This window comes from Natator depressus, chromosome 16 (genome assembly GCF_965152275.1).
Source record: "Natator depressus isolate rNatDep1 chromosome 16, rNatDep2.hap1, whole genome shotgun sequence".
In the NCBI taxonomy this organism is placed as follows: Eukaryota; Metazoa; Chordata; order Testudines; family Cheloniidae; genus Natator; species Natator depressus.
Genome location: NC_134249.1, coordinates 21,440,741 through 21,462,135, shown reverse-complemented (window position 1 = coordinate 21,462,135; position 21,395 = coordinate 21,440,741). Strand labels below are relative to the sequence as shown.

The following is a 21,395-nucleotide window of genomic DNA, read 5'->3' as shown; positions in this document are numbered from 1 at the left end:
CTGCTCTGCACTCACTTTGCTCAAGGGACTCTGTAGGGGAGAATCAGCTGTGTTTGATTCTAAACTGGAGGCACTTTGTGACAGAACTTTTCACGAGAGAAAACAGGACAGAAGAAGCAGGGAGAAAAATTAATTCATACTGAGAATTGGAATCTGAACAACTTAAAACACAAACGTACAGTTCTAGTGAGCTTAGAGACTTCCTTTAGGTATGTAGGAATGTGGATTTCTGAAAATTACTTTAAAGCAATCACTGTTTGGGCAGTGGCACTTACCTGAAGTATCTGGAGGGGAAGACATTTCTGAATTAATATCTGTATTTGTAAAAACCTATATATATTTTTACCGACTTCTCTGGACACTATAGTACTCACGCTACCCAATTAAGATGTCTTTACCACCTATAACGAGTGGTCCTTTCACTGTAATTGTACTATTTGCCTCAGCTTTAGACAGGGAAAGAATTATACAACAAGCAAGGGATTATTTTATATACACTATTGATTGTGGAATCCATATTTTTCCTGATCTTTCCAAGGCCAGTTTGGCTAGAGAAGGACATTAATAACACTTAGAACAGAGTTTATTGTATTAGATTATTCTTTGTCCCTTTTATATGCTACAAATCTAGTCTGTCTGAGGACACTAAAAATATTTATCTTTTGATTAGAATGACTGCAAGGAATTTCTTGTCTCTCAAAAGAGCAATAAAGAGGTTGTTTGTGAGGTCTTTAAAGTGTCTCTGAATTAGATTTAAAATTCTATATTGCAGTGTTTAAGTTCTGTGGATAACATGCTTACTCTTTTTGATCCCCTGTACTGTTGACTTTAGTGTTTTTACATCCCTTATGTTTAAAATGTGATTAATCATTAAGAAGGTTGGGTTTAATTTCCCCCTCTTCCATATCTTTCTTGGCCAAGATGTTTAATGGCCTGTAATATACTGTACTTTGTTGTAGAGTCTACTTACTATAACTTCTGAACTCATAAATATTTTTAAAGCTTTGTACCTTAGTTCTATGAAACTTTAAACAAAGCTTGTTCTGTTATTTTCCTGCATACACACTATTCAATACTTACCTGTAAAAAAGGGCAACACCTTCATTGAGTAATGTTTGCAGTCCAATATTTTGTAGAAAAACTGACTTTTTGTAAATTAGTTCTAAGATCACAGAAATAGAGAGGGAAAATGTCATTTTCCCCCTGTGTCATTTTAATCATGCTTGGAGGAACTATTTGTTTTAAATGCACGTTTGCTCTAATGTGATAAGGAACACATAATATTAGAGAAAAACATACTTAATGTGTTCTGATCTAACGCCCATTGACTGAAGTCAATAAAGTCACTTACTGACTTCAGAGGGCTTTGGATCAAGCCGTAAGGTCAGGAATCAGGTTCCTACTGGAAGGTATCTCACATGCATTACACACAGTAGTTAAAACGAGTTTTTAATATACCTGCACGTTAACTGATCATGGAGCAAATGATGTAACAGTAACAAAAAGTTCATATCCTCAGGTCAGTGTTATAACACTGTCTGGGTGCTTCTGAAAATATTTGCTTTTTGCAGCGATTTCCTTTAAATAGCCAATCCTTATTACTTCATCGTGGTATTGATGACACTAGCATGTATAGCAGTCCGGGGCTGTATATTCATATTCATATGGAAGTTACACCTATTTTTAGGAATTCTGATAAACACAAATTGAAATATCACACAGGGGGCCGCAGCAGGGGACGGGTGAAACAGTGCACTCTCCTGCTGCACCTTTACTTCTTAAACCAATCAGTATTTTGTTTATTTAATGTACTTTAAAATCAACAGAACTGTAAGAAGTCTCATCTCAAGTCTCATCTCAGTGAGATCAATGCACTTCTGGCCTTAGGTTATAGTTGATGCCATCTTCCCTGTAGCTTAAAGATACTTCAGGTCTTGTAAACCTGGGTGTGAATTCCCAGCCCACATATTGCACTGAATCCTCGGACCCTTCCTGCCATAAAGTGTTTGGGCAAGTTTCAGTCACCTCCAGATCACAGCGGCATGCCACTCACGAGCCGCTGGGGAAATGTCTTCGAAGTGGACAGCTGCATTAGGACCCTGGGAACAGAGCTGTGCAGAAGAGGCTGTTTTAGTCTTAGGTGAAATGCCCTGAGATGTCCCTGCAACCTATGCTCAAGGCTGGCATTGGATAACAAGATCAGCAACATGTGAAATGAAACCACTGGGGGTCGGGGGTGTTAATCAAATGGGCAGGTGATCTGCACTGCCTGTGGTGAGTGTATCTATACTGAACCTCCCAAAGAGACAGCAGTTTAACCTGCCTTTAACTCCAGGAAAGTTCTTGTGGACCATCTCCAAAGCCCCCTGCACTGTAATCTTCCTGTCAAAAGCAACTGCTCACTTGCTCACCTTAAGGGGAGGTGGGGGTCTGCCCACACCCCCATCAAGCCTCTACCTGATGTTGCCTAAGGGGAAAAACAATAGAGACAATTGGCTGTTTTTCAAAGAGACATTATTAAGGGCACAAGAGGACATTATCCCACTGCGTAGGAAAGATCAGCAGTCTGGTAAGAGACCACCCTAGCTTAACCAGGTTTCAGAGTAACAGCCGTGTTAGTCTGTATTCGCAAAAAGAAAAGGAGGACTTGTGGCACCTTAGAGACTAACCAATTTATTTGAGCATAAGCTTTTGCTGTAGCTCACGAAAGCTTATGCTCAAATAAATTGGTTAGTCTCTAAGGTGCCACAAGTACTCCTTTTCTTCCTGGCTTAACCAGGAGATCTTCAATGATCTAAAAATCAGAAAAGAGTCATACAAAAAGTGGAAACTAGGTCAAATTACAAAGGATGAATGGTTTCAGAGTAGCAGCCGTGTTAGTCTGTATTCGCAAAAAGAAAAGGAGTACTTGTGGCACCTTAGAGACTAACAAATTTATTTGAGCATAAGCTTTTGTGAGTGAGCTGTAGCTCATGAAAGCTTATGCTCAAATAAATTTGTTAGTCTCTAAGGTGCCACAAGTACTCCTTTTCTTTTTAAAGGATGAATATGAACAAATAACACAAGTATGTAGGGACGAAATTAGAAAGGCCAAGGCACAAAACGAGATCAAACTAGCTAGAGACATAAAGGGTAACAAGAAAACATCCTACAAATACATTAGAAGCAAGAGGAAGACCAAGGACAGGGTAGGCCCCTTACTCAATGAGGGATGGGGGAATAATAAAAGAAAATGTGAACATGGCAGAGGTGCTTAATGACTTCTTTGTTCTGGTTTTCACCAAGAAGGTTGGTGGTGATTGGATGTCTAACGTAGTGAATGCCAGTGAAAATGAGGTAGGATCAGAAGAGGCTAAAATAGTGAAAGAACAAATTAAAAATTACTTGGACAAATTAGATGTCTTCAAGTCACCAGGGCCTGATGAAATGCATCCTAGAATACTCAAGGAGCTGACTGAAGAGATAGTTGAGCCATTAGCCATTATCTCATCTTTGAGAAGTCATGGAAAATGGGAGAGATTCCAGAAGACTGAAAAGGGCAAATCTAGTGCCAGTCTATAAAAAGGGAAGTAAGAACAACCCAGGGAATTACAGACCAGTCAGCTTAACTTCTGTACCCAGAAAGATAATGGAGCAAATAATTAAGCAATCAATTTGCAAACATCTAGAACAGGGGTCAGCAACCTTTCAGAAGTGGTGTGCCAAGTCTTCATTTATTCATTGTAATTTAAGGTTTCACGTGCCAGTAATACATTTTAACATTTTTAGAAGGTATATAAGTCTATATTATGTAACTCCACTATTGTTGTATGTAAAGTAAATAAGGTTTTTAAAACGTTTAAGAAGCTTCATTTAAAATTAAATTAAAATGCAGATTTTATCCGTTTAGTGTGATCCTTGCCCTTGCTTTTCCTTTCTGAGTTTTCCAATGTCTGTAAATAGATTATCTTCTTTTGGGAGAGAAAGGTTCCATTCATCCAGGCAGGCAGCGGGCTGAGCGGGGCTGGTGGCCGGAACCCCAGGCTGGCAGCAGAGTGCCACTAAAAACCAGCTTGCTTGCTGCCTTTGGCACGCTTGCCACAGGTTGCCGACTCCTGATCTAGAAGATGATAAGGTGATGACAAATCCATCCTGACTGTTATTTAAGAACAAACCCTGTCAAACCAACCTGATAGCTTTCTGTGACAGGGTAACAAGCCTTGCGGATAGGGGGTAGCTGTAAACGTGGTATAGCTTGACTTTAGTAAAGCTTTTGATACTATTTTGTGTGACCTTCTTATAAACAAACTAGGGAAATGCAACCGAGATGGAGCTACTATAAGGTGGGTGCAAAACTCGTTGGAAAACCGTTCCCAGAGAGTAGTTATCAGTGGTTCACAGTCATGCTGGAAGGACATAACAAGTGGAGTCCTGCAGGGATCAGTTCTGGGTCTAGTTCTGTTCAATAAATTCATCAGTGATTTAGATAATGGCATACAGAGTACACTTTATAAAGTTTGCAGATGATACGAAGCTGAGCAGGGTTACAAGTGCTTTGGAGGATAGGATTAAAATTCAAAATGATCTGGACAAACTGGAGAAATGTTCTGAAGTAAATAGGATGAAATTCAATAAAGACAAATGCAAAGTACTCCACTTAGGAAGGAACAATCAGTTGCACGCATACAAAACGGGAAATTACTGCCTAGGCAGGAGTACTGCGGAAAGGGGTCTGGGGGTCATAGTGGACCACAAGCTAAATATGAGTCAACCCTGTAACGCTGTTGCAAAAAAAGTGACCATCATTCTGGGATGTATTAGCAGGAGTGTTGTAAGCAAGACACAAGAAGTCATTCTTCCACTCTACTCCGCGCTGATTAGGCCTCAACTGGAGTATTGTGTCCAGTTCTGGGTACCACATTTCAGGAAGGATGTGGACAAATTGGAGAGAGTCCAGAGAAAAGCAACAAAAATGATTAAAGGTCTAGAAAACATGGCCTATGAGGGAAGATTGAAAAAATTGGGTTTGTTTAGTCTGGAAAAGAGAAGACTGAGAGGGGACATGACATGATAACAGTTTTCAAGTATGTAAAAGGTTGTTACAAGGAGGAGGAAGAGAAATTGTTTTTCTTAACCTCTGAGAATAGGACAAGAAGCAATTGGCTTAAATTGCAGCAAGGGAGGTTTAGGTTGGACATTTGGAAAAACTTCCTGTCAGCGTGGTTAAGCACTGGAATAAATTGCCTAGGGAGGTTGTGGAATCTCCATCATTGGAGATTTTTAAGAGCAGGTTGGACAAACACCTGTCAGGGATGGTCTAGATAATTAGTCCTGCCACCAGTGCAGGAGACTGGACTAGATGACCTCTGGAGGTTCCTTCCAGTTTTATGATTCTCAGATCATCTGCATCCTTGCCACTCACAGGCCAAGTGTGTGTGTGTATTGAAGAGGGGGTGCAAGGAGATGGGAACTCAAATCCTCAGTGGACTGGCCAGGTTAAATTTTAACATATAGGGAAGGTGGAAAGAAAAAAAGCTAAAGGCTAGAAATTCTCTCAAAAGAGAAAAGTACCAGAGTTTCCATGACTCCATCCTACACCCCGAGGGTTAGTGCGGGGCAGGTGGAGAAACAGGTCTGAGTGGAGGAGATGGTGCATTTGGGTGGGTAGCTTGGCTGGGGTGTAAAATACCTGCTCTGTGTTTGCAGCATGCATAGGTGTGTGCGCACACGGGTTTCTGTGTGCGGCTCTGGGTCTATGTGTGCAGGTGTCTCTGAGGGTGTGTTTCCCTCTGTCTATGGCTGGGTACAGCGCTGCGTGCATTGCTCTGAGCGTGTGTGTGTACGAAGCTCTGCGCTGTGTTTGCCCTAGGCACAGCTGTGTGTGCACGTGTGTTTCGGTGTGCGGCTCTGGGTGTAGCTACCGGTACACGTGGACAGGTGCAGCTGAGTGTGAGTTTCTGTCCGCACTGCTGTGCGCACAGCCGGGGCGGGCTGTGTGCGGAACGGCCTGGTGCAGGAGGGCCGGGCGGGCTGGGTGCCCCTCTCGGCGGGTGTGCGCACGCGTGTCCGTGGGGGTAGCGGCGGGTGGGCACACGCGGCGCAGCCTGGCCGGGCGCGTGCGGTTTGCGCGCGGCGTGGGGTGGCCCCGCAGCCCCCGGGCCCAGGCCGGCCGCGCGTTCCCTTTAAATGCAGCCGGCGGGGAGCTGTCAGGGCTCCGGGCGCTGCCTGGCTTCCTGCAGGATGGAGCCGGGCGGAGGAGGCGGAGGGGGGGCCCGTGCTAATTACATAAGCAAAACGTAAATAATTCGCGGGAAAAAGTGAAAAAGATGGCGCCCCGCCTCACCCGCCTGCAGCGCCGCTAGCCGGGGAGCAGCCGGCGCGCCCGGGGGCGGCATGCGGGGGACCCCGCGCCCCAGGCACTGAGCCGCCCGCGGGCAGCGCCCCAGGGACCTGGCGGAGCGGTAAGGGGGGGCGTGGGTGGGGGGCGCGGAGCAAAGTTTGCAAGGTGACCGCGGTGCGGGGCTGGCTGGGGCAGGGGGTGTCTGCGCTTGGAGATCCAGGCGAGAAGGAAACTCCCCCCTCCCGCAGACTTTGTGGATTTTGTAGGGTTATCTAGATTTTTTTTTGGGGGGGGGGTCTTTTGCAGATCCTGACACACTCGCCGGGGGCTGAACCTGCTTCCTTGGCGGGGGGGGGGTGTTGCGTGGGTTAAAAAACCAACAACCCCGATGAGGACAACCCCCCCCCCCCCCCAAAGCGATTGTTAGTTCGGGCACGTTGGCGGCTCGGGCGGCTGCCGGCCGCGGCCGGAAAGTTAGCGAGAGAGCGGAGAAAACCGGCCCCGGCCCTGGCGACGCGTCCGAGGATGCAAACGTGGGAGCCGCGACCCGCCCCCGCGGCGGGGCCTTAACCCCACGGGAGCTTTGGCCCCGCGTGTCAGTGACTTTGTATTCGCCGCCCCCTGCCCTGTCGGGGGGCCCGTTTGCCGCTGGCCGGGGGCCGGGTGCGTCTCAAACGCCCCCCCCCCCCAAAAATGGTTTTAATTTTGAATGTTTTTGAATCAGCCAATCACAGCTCTGTGGGCGACCGGCTCCTAGGTGAGGGCCCGCCGCGGAGAGTTTTGTTGCCGAGGAGGGAGGGGGCCGGTCCCGGCTGGGGGAGAAAGGGAACTCGGGGAGGGTAGCTGGGCGCGCCCCCAGCTCACGGGGCTGCCCCCTTCTCCCCTCCCAGCGGGGGGACACGTGGCGCCCACCCCCACCAGACGCGCTTTCCCCCCCATCGGGGCTGGGGGGGCTTGTGCCCGGGAATGAACCTGCCCTTGCCGGAGGCTGGGGCGCCGGCGATCCGCCCCTTCCCAAAGCGCCGCCGAGCCGCCAGGGAAAGGGGTCCCCCGGCCCTGGCTCGTCTCACGGCTCGGGCTGCTCCCTCGCCTGGGCTTTGGGCGCAGACCCCGGGTGCGCGGGCCTGATCCCCCGCTGGGCATCGCCCCCTGGCTCCGGCCGCTGCCCGGCCGGGACGCGCACTGGCAGAGGGCGGAGTAGTTAGCGTAGGGAGCTTTTCCTCCGAGAGGCCACAGGGTCCTTCCCGAAAAGGGGATTCATGTCTCTGGAATGTAGGAGAGTCGCTGACGTTCCTGGGCCTGGCAGCGATGCTTCATCTTCAAATAGTCGCTTCCTGGCGCGAGCGGCACGGGGAGGGAGAGCTCAGTGGTTTGAGCATCGGCCTGCTAAACCCAGGCTTGTGAGTTCAATCCTTGAGGGGGCCGTTTAGGGATCTGGGGCACAATTGGGGATTGGTCCTGCTTTGAGCAGCGGGTTGGACTAGATGACCTCCGGAGGTCCCTTCCAACCCCGATATTCTATGAATTCTATTCTGTGAATCATTGCTTTTATTTCTACCGGGGGTGGGGGCCCAAAGGCAAACACCCCTTTTTAACTTCAGCCGAAGGAGAGACTGAGTGTTCCGGGGCTGGCTGCTCTTCCTGTCTTCGCTCTATCCTCTTCTGAGATGCGAAGAAAAGGAATATGATTCCAACCATTATTCTGGAAAGGAAGCGAGGTGTTTTCAGTTTGGGACTGACTGCCTTGGACTTGCCTGGAAAGGCGCCTTGCTCTCTAGCAAATATTTAACAAGCTGGGAATGTGTGTCATTTCCCAGGAGTAGCCCAGCTTTCCTTGAATAGGGCCAAATCCAGAGGGGAGTCTAAACTGGTGTTTGTCACTTCCTCTTCTAGCCCACTTGGAGTGGAGTACAAGTCATACCGATTTAGACTTACCTGTGAATCCGCAGGAAAGTTTTGCATTGGGCGTATCAGGCAATCCCAGGGGCCTGGGTGAGAAAAGATCATCCTGAAGATTACACTGAATTAGGGGTTCCAGTCCCTATTCTGGCAAAATTCCCACTGATGTCAGAGGGATCCTCTCCTGTGTGAAGGCTGCCTTTGATTATTAGCTGGTAATGATAGCTAAAGGCTGGATTCTCATACTTTCCCTGTTGGGTAGCATCTTACTTCACAAATGGTCCAGTGAGGAGGGCCCAGTGAGACTAGAGCTGGGAGAACCGGTCCGGATACATTACTTGAACCTTTGCCCTGAAACTGGACGTTTATGCGTGGGGGATGGGGAAAGGCGATTTTTTTTTCCATTCAAATGTTATTTTTTGCATGCTTTCTGCACTTCCGGGTTCTGTCCCGGAGCGCAGACACCAGGAGCGAGTGAGGCTGCTGTCTAGGAATTTCCGGCCTAATTCTGTGGATTCAAGAGGTTAAGATAGTTGGGAAGAGAAAACTTCAAAATGAAGTTTGCCCACTGCTTATGGATGGGAGTTTCCAAATGCCCTGACCTCCCCTGCTTTAGCCTTTCTGTCTCTGTAACTCTGGTACCTGTCATTTGTCTCAGAATAATAACCATATAGTACTTGTTTTACTAAACTGAAGGCCAAACCAAATTCACATTGAAGTCAGTGGGTGTCTTCCCATTGACTTAAGGGGAAACTGAAACAGGTCTTAATATCATAGTCTGGTTTAATATGAAAACAAATCAGAGGGTGACTTGCATTTTTCAGTGGCCTGTAGCAGCTTGCTGATGTGATTGCCCAGAGACCATGCTCTTTGTGGGGTTTGCTTTGCTTGGCTACATTTGGACAGACTTGCATTAACTTTAGTTGAGAGACTCGCTAACCACTAAAATTTGTCTCATCGAAGCTGTAAGTCTTATTGATAGTTTGTAGGGTGTGCTCCTGTATTCATGTTTGCATGCAGAGTCCCAGGGGTAAAACACATTGAGTTGTTTATATTTTAAATCAATTCCAGGGCATAAACTAAGGCAGGAGTTTGTGTTGCAATTAAAGGGACAGTATCAAGATAAAAATCCTATGTCATTCAATGATGTTGCCTTACCTGTGTTTACTAATGATATCAATGATTATTAAAACTGAAAGTATTTTAAAAATCAAATTTACTTGATGCCATTTGTTTACTTTTTGCTCTTCACTCCCCTAGGAGAGTGAAACTCGGCTGGTCAGTATCACTTTCTGTTTATAGTCAGTTGAATTTTCATGCTGGTGCCTTGATCCGGTGCTGCTGGGTTTGGGGGTTTATTAAAAAGTGCAGAATCATAGAATCATAGAATATCAGGGTTGGAAGGGACCTCCGGAGGTCATCTAGTCCAACCCCCTGCCCAAAGCAGGACCAATCCCCAGTTTTTGCCCCAGATCCCTAAATGGCCCCCTCAAGGATTGAACTCACAACAAGAGAAATGTTTGAATTAAAATTCACAGAAATAAAAAGTAAATTCTGTCAACCCTTCAAACGTACATCTTTTGGCCGAAGTATTTCAGACCTGACGGGGCCCTCTGAAATGAGTGGTACCAGAGGAGCTCTTCTCTTTGTTCATTATGATCTTAGCTGTATCCCCTTTTCCTTGGTTTTGTTAACTGAAGGCTAATATAACTTATGTTTTCTCAACTACAGTCTGGGACCTCTGGTTCTAAAAGCATATACGCCTCTACAGCTTGAGCTAAAAGAGTGGCTATTAGCCAAGGCTGAAGCAGGTTCATCAACCTCTATTTGTGGCCCTGCCACTACTCTAGGGGAACAGAATGCTACACAGAGTGGGTTACACTAGCAATAATCCTGTGCTATGCATAAGGTCTGTAACATCAGCCCCCTTATAGAGACAAAACTCCCAATGAAGTGGGTGAGAGCTTTGTCTGATTAAGGATGGTGAGAATGGTACCAATGGCTCCCAGGACTGGAGAGTTTGCATGATCAGAACTAGCTTTTCCTTATGTTATGATGGCAAAGTCACTGAGTGTGTGTTTTATTGGCAGTGTCTGCTGAGGCTCATGGAGAACGGCGCACACAACCCAATCATCCGAGATGTCTATGCAGCTGCCAGCCACCTGCAACAAGCAGCCGTCAACTCTTCTGCGAATGGGAGTGGCTGCAAAGATCTGATGGTCAAACTGACTGAGGGGCAGTATGTGCTCTGCAGGTGGACTGATGGACTCTATTACCTTGGAAAGATCAAGAGGGTAAAGTAGGCGTTCAAAGCTCTATGCAATCTGTCACGGTTCTCTATTACTTACTTATATACCAGAGATGTGCTTGAATCAGAGCCTAGATCCAAATGCTCCAAGTTTTATTGGGGGTGAGGGGTTGGAAACTGAACCTGAATCCTGATTTGAACTTCCCAGCAGATCCCGATATCTCAGTAATTGGGGTGACCCAAATCCTGCTTCAAGTACCCCCAAACTTTGGGTGTTTTGAAATCTGGATTCAGGTCCCAGTTTGGGTGAATGCATCCGTTTCATTTTAAAGGGCTAAACAGAAGCCCTTTTCTCTGCTAACACTAGACTTGTGCAAACCTTCCTGGGCTCATTTCCTAAGGGCTTCCCAGGCTAAGCCTTGCAGTTTGCTTCACAGGGGACTGACCCCTGCAAATCTGTTTGGAGGTTTGTTAGACTCCCCCTCCATGTGCGCAAGTCCCTAGTCCTATCTCCTTCTCTCCAGGACCCCGAGAACAGCTTCTCTCACGTACGTTGGGCATGGGCAGCAGGTCTTCCTTCCCTTCTTACTAAACACAGTTGGAAGTTTGACATTGTATATATTTGATGGAAGCTGTCATTTTATCAAATCACCTGAAACAAAAACAATCAGCAACATATTTCATGTGCAATTTTATGGCAACATTTGTACTTTTTATTTCCCACAAGTTCTAGTCTTTACACAGGAAGTTGGTGGCAGAGTCATGTTGGAAGACACTTAATCTCTCTGTGCCTCAGTTTACTTACCTGTAAAACTTTAACACATGCCCAACTTTTGTAAAGTAATTTGAGAGCCCTCCGTGGAAGATGCTGGCTAAGTGTTATCAGAAGGACTAGGCTCGTGAAAGCTGTCCAGGGTCAGTGAGGCACATCCAGTGATTGTGCTGCGATGCTAAACAGCCCGACTACTGGGGTTAAGACAAATTCTGCAGGTGGGTGGCTTGGCAAATTGGGGAACTCATTCTTAGGCTGCTGGTTTCCATCCAGCCCATATCAGTGGTGACCAGAAATCATTTCATTTGATGGTGAAATGAGGTGATGGGCTTCCCTCCGGTTTCTAGAGGATAAGCAGATCATCACGTTAGTGGGCTCCTCAGCAGAGATGCTAAGGGCTGGATGAGTGTGAGAACAAAGACTCTCTTATCTCTCGATGGTACTCCAAGGCAGGGGTGGGCACTGGTGCTGCCCGTGTGCCTGGTAGGTGGCAACACAGCCAGCTTTGGTTTTCAGGGCTGTTAGTCTAGCATCCCTCACCAAAGCAAAATGCAACTGGATGTTCCTTTAAAATCCACATGCTGCAGTGAGTTCCTGCGCAGAGCTATCAGAATGTTGTGAGTTTAAAAAAATGCTTAAAGTGAGGGGGATAAAATTGCACCTGACATCTCTCTTGTTTGCACAGGTAAGTGGCTCCAAACAGAGCTGTCTTGTGACCTTTGAAGATAACTCCAAGTACTGGGTCCTTTGGAAGGATATTCAGCATGGTGAGTGAAGCTCTGGTCTCTTCTCCTGCCCTGGGGTTTTTTAAATAGGCAGGGACAAATCCCAAAAGGGGCTCAGCACCTTCTGCTCCTAAGGATGGACCTGAAGACTCCCCTAACTTCCCATTTTCTCTTGTTTTGCTGGAGTGGCTTTAGCTGCGTGAGGCCTGGGCGTTGTTTATTCAAAGGTAGCTCTGGGACATCTGCTTCCATTGCTCCCAGCTGACTCCTTTGCCGCCCTACACTGGCTCTCCATTTGGCAGGAGTGCTCCTGGGATCTTTGCACTGTGGGTCACCGAGCATGGGTGCCAAGTTAGATGGCAGGTTTTGGTATAACATACGTACGATGCAGCATGACTCAGCCTCCCCTGCCCAGACTCAGCGAGGGAATGCCCCATGGAAACATACCGCCTCGCCACTGGTCCCCTTCTTGCAGCACCCCTATGCCCTGTCTGTAGGATTTCTGCCCCCACTCTGCGCTGCATGGGGAAGGGGGTCAATGCAGATGCCACTAAAGTCATTCTGTTCACGGGCTGATATTTCTGATATGTCATGTGCCAGGTCTGGATAAAGGCTCCAAATGTAGCTTGCTGGGCTCTGTAGGATATCTTTGCATCGTTGCATGTAAAAAAAACAAAACAAAAACCCTCTGGCATTTTAACCCTTTCAGTGCTGTCCAGAGCAGCAGGTCTGTCCAGAAAATGAGCGGTTTGTCTGAGTGGACATTCCATTAACCCCTTGGGGCCATTTATTTGACTGGCGGTCTGGAAAATGTTAGGAGGAACAAGAACTGTTTGGATGTTCTGGCTAGACTAATGGTGGTTCGCTGGGCTGTGTTTGTCTCTGGCTGGTGTTTGCGTCATGTCCAGTGGCAGGACTCTTATCTCTGGCTTACATCCTGCCTGTGTGATCATTTAGTTCCATTTGTTTGGAGCTGTGAATTTTGCCGATGTGCCTGGGTTTTTCCCATGGGGGATACTCCTCGTCCTAATGGTCGAGGAAGGCTGGGTCAGGAGTCCCAACAGAGGCCACCAACATGTCCTCCCAAGGGCTGGGTGGGCTCTTTAGTGAGGCATGTCTCCTGCTGCTCTCAGAGGTTGTGTGTCTGGTACCTGCAGAAGCCTTAGCCACTGGTGGCCCAAGGAATGAGAGACTGGAGCTAGGAAACAAGCCTGGGTCTCGTGTTTGGCAATGGAGAGCTCAGTGGCTAGCCATGCTCACAATCCCATCAGACTGGCCTCAGACGCTGCTGTGTCACGTGGATGATCAAGCTGAATCGTTTTAGTCTAGAAAGAGCAGATGCCTCAGCTAGTGCCTTTGTCCACCTAGGGCGACACTTCCCCCTGCCCTGTGCAGAAGACCAATGCTGTCATAGCAGCTCTGTTTACCCTCTTCAGGAGCAATGCTGAAAAGAATCCAGTTTAGCATTTGGGGCGTTTAAATAATAGGATTTGGCACCAGCTTCCATGTAACATTCCACTTCTGGGATAATACGTGGCATTTATAAAGCGCCGCTCGTCCCATAAAATGCCATTTACAGTTTTCTTTTTAAACAAAACATGCAGGAATAGCTTCATCTTCATGGAAACGGGGATGGGGCAGGTGTTTGATATGCCTGTAGCAATACTTACACCTCAGTTTTAGGGCAGGGAGTGAAGGAGGATACCATGCCCTGCTGGTACTATGGCCACATGTCGTTCGCTCTGGAGCGGTCCCTCACCTCCCTGTGCAAGTGATGGAATCTGCCATCCGGTGATCGTGTGCTCATGAGGTGTGGGCTGTGAACGTGCATATGAGTAAAGGTTGGGATGAGCTTCCACTGAAATCCAGCCTCTAGTTTGTTTTCACTCTGTAAGGTAAGCACTTGGCCATCCATTTGGATGAAGGATGCAACAGAGATCCTAGTTCCATGAACCAGTTCATAGCCAGAAGAAACAGCGGAAGAGAAATATGGCCTTGAATAGGATGACTTTGAAACTTCCCTGAGGCAACAGCACGTCTTTAAACCTTTCACTTTATTTCTGATCCAAAGACAAAGGGTGAAATCCTGACTCTATTTTAGTGACTGGGAGTTGCACTCTGAATATATAAGTGCTGCTAGAGGGGAGTTTCTCAAACTGGGGGTCGGGACCCCTCAGGGGGTCATGAGGTTATTACATGGGGGGGGGGGGATCGCGAGTTGTCAGCCTTCACCCCAAACCCCGCTTTGCATCCAGTACTTATAATGGTGTTCTACATTAAAAACACTTTTTTATATATTTAAGGGGGGTCGCACTTGCTATGTGAAAGGGGTCACTAGTACAAAAGTTTGAGAACTACTCTGTTAGATCCTGCGTCTCTTCTCACACCAGTACAATTCCATTGACCCAATGGATGTACTTTGGATTTACCCCGTGGTGAGTGAGATGAGAGTCCGGCCCCTAGAGCCTATTTATGGGCTGCCTTGGTACAGAAATCTTGACTTTGCTACAGGCAAAAAAAAAAAAAAAGCAGCTATAAATTAACGTGCTCTTGGATGTCTCTTCACAAGGGCATGTCATGGGAATGATTCTTTTTTTTTTTTTCACCCCAGTTTTCTGGCTAAGCTCGAAGCACACTTCAGTATTTTGCCAAGTCTGGCATGTGTAGGGGCCAAGACAAAATTTGCTGGTTCTGATCCAACAGGTCAGTTCTTAGCTGGAGTTTCTGCAGATGCCGGCAACCCTCGCTTTGTTACAGATGTCCCTCCCAGACAGACCTGGGAACGTATGTTAGTTGAAAAGCAAATATCATCCTTCTTGGGGGAAACTATTCTCCTCTGTGACCCAAAGTGGTGGCTGAACAGAAGGATGCACAAGTGTCCAAGAGGATTCTGGGTTGGGTTCCCCACATAGAATGTTCTGGGATAGGTTCTAGCCTGCATATGTGTCTGCACATAGAGGTGTAACTACTGGTGAGCCCGTGGTCAAGCCAGGAAAAGAACTTAGGAGTTGCCCAGGTTCTTTCCTTTAACTATACAATGTGGTGTGTGTGTGTGTGTTTGAGGGTATAAATAGAATTTTGCCAGCAGACCCTCTTCCCCACCCCCTCCCAGGTATTTCCTGCCAAGATGTTGCCTGAATCATACATCTCTGAACCCACTGCTCTCTTGCTCTTTTTTTTTAGCTGGTGTCCCTGGAGAAGAGCCAAAGTGTAACATCTGCCTGGGAAAGACATCAGGGCCCCTGAACGAAATCCTCATCTGTGGAAAATGTGGTCTAGGTAAGAGCGAGTGCTGCTCCAGGTGGAGTGTGATGCCCCCCGGATTGTGGAAACTGCTTCAGATTCCGATGCTCTTCTCAGACTGGAGCAGGGCCCAGCACCCCTCCTACAGGCCCTGTGCTGTGAGAGAGCATGGCTGCCTTGCTTTGACATTTCTGGCTGACCCTGGCAGTGACGGTGGCTTTCATTTTTGTGTTTTCTGGTACTGAAGGGCCACGATGTCATTGCTTGGGCGGGAAGGAGAAAATGAACTTGGCACACTTGGCAGACCTTTTCTCATGGAGGAGCAGGGGATCCGCTCCTCCCCTTTTACACTAAGCTGATACTTGCAGAGTTTATTAATAAGGGATACCCGATGAACGTGGGCTGCATGGGGCTGCATGTACGTTTGGGGAGGATGAGTGAGATTGTGCATGGGATGGGGTGTAGTGGGTGGGGGATGAATGGAGGGCATGTGTGGGTGTGTATATATTTGGCAGGATGAGTGGGGCTGTGAATGGGTGTGCATTGGGGGTGTATGTTTACGGGGGATGGGATGCAGCTAATGTTTCCTCTCGGTTCATTGAAACCCCCAGGTGTCCCATGGCTCTAATATGCCGGCTGCAGGGGAGCTGTGCCGTTAATGCTGGATGCATGCTGAGCTCCAGGCTGGCCTTTCTCTGGCTGGGAGAACCTGGCGTTATCCAGTCAGGGCTACGGGATACCAGTTATTCCCCTTCCATGACCTGTGGCCGATCATTAGTGGCTGCTGTTGTTGTGTGTGTTTGTGGCTGTGCCGCACCTGTGCACACACAACCACTGCCTTCTCATTGGCCAGCTGGTCTCTGTGCTCCCAGAAGGCTCTTGGCTCGCTGTACACTGATTGTCCCTCCTCTAGGTTATCACCAGCAGTGCCACATCCCGGTGGTGGACAGCAGCGACGGCCCCGTGCTGACGCCCTGGTTTTGTCGGAGATGTATATTTGCCCTGGCTGTACGGGTGAGTGAGGCTCGCCGTCCTGCTCGCTAGGTCTCTGGTCCGTTTTTGGTTCTGTGGGGGTGGCGATTACAAGTTAACTCCTTCCCTTCCGGGGGCTGCCAACCCCAACAAGAACCTGCCCTGCCAGGTGATGTTTGCTGGGCAAACTCTCTGCAGCGGGTGCCTGACTGCGCGGTACTCACCCCGGCTCTTCGTGCAGGGGTTAGCTTAGGGGGACTGGGCAGAAGAGCCCTGCATTCCTATGGAGGGGTGAAATCCTTTGTAGCTGATGGCAAGGGGGCAGGATCACCCGCTCTGTGCTGGGACAGAAGGGAGCCAGCTTGCATCGCCCCTGCTCGGGGGCTGCCGGTTCAGCACCCACTGCTGCGTCTGGAAGCCCACTCTAACTTGTGCCCCATGGGTCATGGCAGGGCACAGAATCATAAGGCTTCACCTTGGCTGTGCCTCCCACCTGAGGGCAGGGAGAGCTCCTGCAGCGCTGGCCTAGCTGTCTCTGTGCCTGGCAGGGGGGCCCTGCTGCACTGAGGGAGTTTACCAGTCGGGGGCAGGGCAGCCCCTCTGCACCAGCCAAGCTGGCAGAAGGCAGCCGTGGTGCAGGGGGGAAGTCATGGCTCAGTCTCAGCTGAAATAACTGGGGAAAATCCTGGAAAACATTAAAAAGTGACTGTTACTCCTGGGACCTGCCCATTTCAACAGGGGAAAGGGACCCATGTTCCCTGCCTCCATGGCGTGCTCCTGTACAACAGCTGTGTTCCCTTTCGCGCCAGCCCCCAGCTCCTGCCAGCGGGCACCAGTGGCCACAAAGCCCTCTTGAGTCGTCCTGATTGCTACTAGCGCCCATGTCAGGGTTATGGAGCAGAGATGGGCTTAAGCCACAGAGCTCAGCCCTGCGCCCTCTGACTTCTGGGGGGAGCACCACCAGGCCTACATCAGTTTAAAGAGAAATTCAAATCCCAGGCTTTCCCTGGCACTTGCTTCTCTTTGCCCCAGTAGGCTGTATTCCACGATTGATTGATTTTACACAGTACCTTTCACGAGGATTGAGGTTCTGGACAAGTAGACCTAAATTTTCAAAAGTGACTAGTGATCTGGGGCCCGACCCAGCTGCTGCCCTTTAAAGGGGCCTGCTTTTCAGAGGGTTCTGACCCTTTGCCCTGTGCAGATTGGGCCCTTTTTAAGGAATCTCTTGATCGGGAACCCAGACATGAACCCCAGGCTGATGTAACACTAGGGGATTGCAAATACTGGAAGTAGAGCATTGGGGAATTCAGGAATGCAAGAGCAGGGAAAGAGGACATGTTTTCAGCTGAGGCTGAACTGACATTATGGGAGTAGCAGCATGAGTGTCTGTCAGGAGTTGCGGTCGTGCAGCCCAGCACTCCTTCGGCATCTTTGTTGGAAGGGGCTCTTTGGGCTTTACCCTCATGGATTTGTTTCTATGCTTCCCACTGGGTATGACCCCCATTTTGCAGGTGGGGAAACTGAGGCACAGAGCGGGGAAGTAACTGCTGGGTAGCCTTGGGCTAGTCAATTGGCAGAGCGCACTGACTCTTGGCCCCCTGATCTGACCATTAGCTACTTTCGTGCAGCCTCCAAATTTGGGACCTGAGCCTGCGTCCTCGCAGCTGATGGCAAAATGCCCATTGACTTCCATGGGGCCAGGCTCGCTCCCCTAGTCACAAGCTTCCTCATGCACGGCTGTGCTGACCCTGTGTTCTGCTTGGTCCTGCAGAAAGGTGGCGCCCTGAAGAAGGGAGCCATCGCCAAGACGCTGCAAGCCATCAAGATGGTGCTGTCCTACAACCCGGAGCAGCTGGAATGGGATTCTCTGCACAGGACCAATCAGCAGCAGTGTTACTGTTACTGCGGGGGGCCTGGCGAGTAAGGCCCCAAACTTATTACACTGCTCTTGGGTTTGAATGTGGCTATCAAAGATCAGACTTCTAATGTGTGTGACATGCCCCCTCCTCCGGTATAACCGAGACCGCCGTGTCCCAGTGGGCTCAGCTGGGCCTGCACAGCGGCAGGGACCTATGCTAGCCTTACTTACCGACTCTGTAGCTGATGCATGAGCCAGACTAGAACCCAGCTCCCTCTCCCATAACTGTTTGCTGAGCAGGGCCAGGGAGAGCGAGACAGAGTGGGTGGGACAGAATACGACCAGGAAGCAAGACAGGGCTGCTTCAATTGCAGTCACTGTTTAGATTCAAACTGCACTTTAGCCCATACTAGCTGGGCTGTTCAGTGTTAGTCTAACATCACCTTGGCTCGGGGAGGGAGAGAAATGGAGCTAGCTAGCATGAACTGACTCCCTGGGCTGTTTTTGATCTTTGTATCATGGTAGCAGCTGAGATCAGGGCCCTGTTGTGCCAGGCATGGTACAAAAACAGGGAGAGACAGAGCCTGGCACACCGAAGCTTCCAATCTAAATAGACAAGATGGGCAAAGGACGTGTCATTATCCCCACCGTATAGATGGGGCACTAGGGCACAGAGCTGAGGGCTTGCCCACGAACGCAGAGGAAGACTGTTACAAAGTCTGGGACTAGTGTCCCAGTCCATTACCTTAACCACCAGGCCATCCTTCCTCCCTAGGGCAAGTGTGAGATAGAAGGTCAGTTCCCGGGGAAGGCTTTTTTGAGGGTGCAGTTCTCACCCCATAAGCACATGTCAGGTTCTGAGTTTGCAGCGTTTCCCATTCCCCTGAATGTGGCTGCTGAGCATGTTGCCCCGTCTCCAGGAGGAAGGCGATGGGTTGCAGTTTACTCAGCGCTGATGCAGTGGCTCTGGGATGCAAGAGCTGCTTCCCCTTGCTGTAACAACAAGCTGCGGGTGGGAAGCCCCCATCCGAAAATAACCCAGTTGGGGAAAGTCACAGAGGACCAAAATAACCATCTAGAGAGCTGCTGCAGGGTGCATTTGCAGTGAGGCTTCCTGTGTGCTTAATTGGGAGAGGCTGCTAAGAAAGCCAGCTGTCCCAGCGAGCTGCTGAGGTGTGAGGTTATCAGTGTGATCAAAAAACCTAATCCAGGGTGAAAGGATGCGACCAAGTAGCTTTAGTTACTAAACTTTACATTTGATAAAAAATATTGTCCGGAAATCCAGATCTGGGTAGCATCTGGGGTCTTCCAAGGTGCCCCTGGTTAAGTGCCCAACTCCCATTGCAGTTCAGTGGGGCTGGTTGACTTCTTTGCCTCCTTCGAAAACTCTGTCTGGACCCCCCTGCTCCCCCTTTTTAATGTAAATGTCAGTGGTGGATTTTTTTAAATATAGCCCTTCCCCTGCAACATTACAAACCCAGACCCATCAGGCCTGATTCTCCACTGTCCTGCGCCTCGCGCCGTCATTTCCACCAGTATTGAGGGGGTATGAAATTCTGCCATTCCCATTTGGGGAGCGTTGCACACCCATTTTGCACACTTACTTTGCCCTGGTGTCAACGCCTGCCCAACATGCTGCGCAATCGAGAATTGCCTCCATTCACCTGTAGGGCACCATGTATGGCAAAGGTGATCTAGTCCTAATGCACATCACACCACCTCTGAGAGTGTTGAAATCTGGTCTCTCTTCCCAGATGGTACCTGAAGATGCTGCAGTGTTACAGTTGCAGGCAGTGGTTCCACGAGGCCTGCACGCAGTGCCTTAGCGACCCCATGATGTTTGGAGACCGGTACGTCCTTCCCCAGCTCACCCTGTTGTTTTGTTCCATGCATGCCTGAGGGTCGAGCCAGAGTTGTGCATTGGTCAGTCTGTTTCCTCCCCCAGCTGACTGTTAACACGCTCACTGATGCTTTGGGAGCAGCTGGAATCAGTGGGGTTGTGTCTCTTCGTCCCAGGCGATCGGGCTTCCTTCAGGTGTCCTGGGAATTGCTGCTCAGCTGAAATCCTGGCTGATTGCTTGGCCAAAAGCTGGTGGATTCCAGCAAGCAGCGGCCCGGAGAGAGCTGCCAGTTCGAGTTCACTGACTGAGCGAGTGTCTCCCTCTGTCTTGTCTACACGGACACTTAGAGCATGGCAAGCTAGGGTGCAAGTCTGCCCTGCACTAGCCTGCAGGCACTAAACGTCCATGGGGACCCTGCTGCTGCACACTGTCAGTTCCCGAGTGGGATATGGAAGCACCCTGGGGAACGGTTTGCGTGCAGCAGCGGGGCCTGCGTGGACACGCGGTGCATGGCCGGCTAACGCAGAGCAGATCTGCACCCCGCTCGCTGCGGACTAACTGTGCGTCTGGACAAGTTCTAGGCTGTGCATTCTCTGGCTGTGTGTGGGGAAGGGGGGCCCTTGCCCCTCTGTGTGCGGGGTGGATCTGTGGCTAGGAGATGGCTCCTCACTCATTTCTAACCCCCCAACCTGGTGCAGTCAGGGAGTGTTCTGACCAGCAGCCTGCCAGCCAGGAGACTGCCAGGCACAGCAGAGAGAATGGCTCTTCTCCGATGATCTGAAGCACCTGGCAGTGCTCAGATGGCCTGGGCCACGCTGGGGCAGGCAGAGGGGAGCTTCAGTTCCTCTCTAGCGACGCCCTCTGGCTGACCCAAAGGGCTGAATTGCTGGGCTCTGCAGTGACCTTCTCTGCAGCTGGGGAAGGGGGCAGGGGCAGGACTCTGAAAGGGGCTGTAGGAGGGAGTGAAGCCTGCAAGCATTGCCCGGGGGAGTGGAGTGACTTTGGCCCCAGTCCGGGCCAGAGGACAACACAGCCTGGCACATGCAGGGGGATGGATTCTACCGCAGTCATTGCCCCACATGGGCACAGAGGATCCTGCTGCAATGCTGAGACCCGCTGCCCTTCGGGGAGGGTGGGCTGGTGGCTGGTACTCTACAAGCCAGAGCCTCAGGCTGTCCTGTTGGAGAGATGATCCCAAATCCACCCCCCTTCTGAGCTGCCCCCCACCTTACCCTGTGTTTCTCGCTCTTTCTTTTTCAGGTTTTATGTTTTTTTCTGTGCGGTGTGTAACCAGGGGCCAGAATACATCAAGCGCCTGCCCTTGAGATGGTAAGAGTTGGCGAGTAGTCTCTTTGGGCTCAAGAGATCAGGGCTGGAACCTGGGGCTCCCAACTGACTGGGCGAAGCCCTGACTCCTTGGCTGCCAGCCTCCACCTGAATTTCTCTCTCGCTCGGTCAGGGACTTTCAGAGTTGTCCCCGGAACTGCAGGTTCTCTGAAGTGCCTCCACGTGGCC

At 49.6% G+C, this 21,395-nt stretch overlaps 1 protein-coding gene across 2 annotated transcripts in view; it reads left to right on the top strand.

Annotated features, from left to right (window-relative positions):
- The first annotated feature begins 6,350 nt into the window (after positions 1-6,350).
- The window catches only part of PHF19 (PHD finger protein 19), a 30,312-nt gene continuing 15,267 nt past the window's right edge, over positions 6,351-21,395 (top strand). For both annotated transcript variants that reach the window (XM_074973559.1, XM_074973558.1), the window contains exons 1-8: positions 6,351-6,440; positions 10,309-10,512; positions 11,924-12,005; positions 15,147-15,242; positions 16,120-16,220; positions 17,953-18,101; positions 19,794-19,889; positions 21,141-21,209. In XM_074973559.1, coding sequence (XP_074829660.1) covers positions 10,324-10,512; positions 11,924-12,005; positions 15,147-15,242; positions 16,120-16,220; positions 17,953-18,101; positions 19,794-19,889; positions 21,141-21,209 — 782 coding nt within the window. In that variant the 5' untranslated portion in view covers positions 6,351-6,440; positions 10,309-10,323. The remainder of the gene's footprint in view (positions 6,441-10,308; positions 10,513-11,923; positions 12,006-15,146; positions 15,243-16,119; positions 16,221-17,952; positions 18,102-19,793; positions 19,890-21,140; positions 21,210-21,395) is intronic.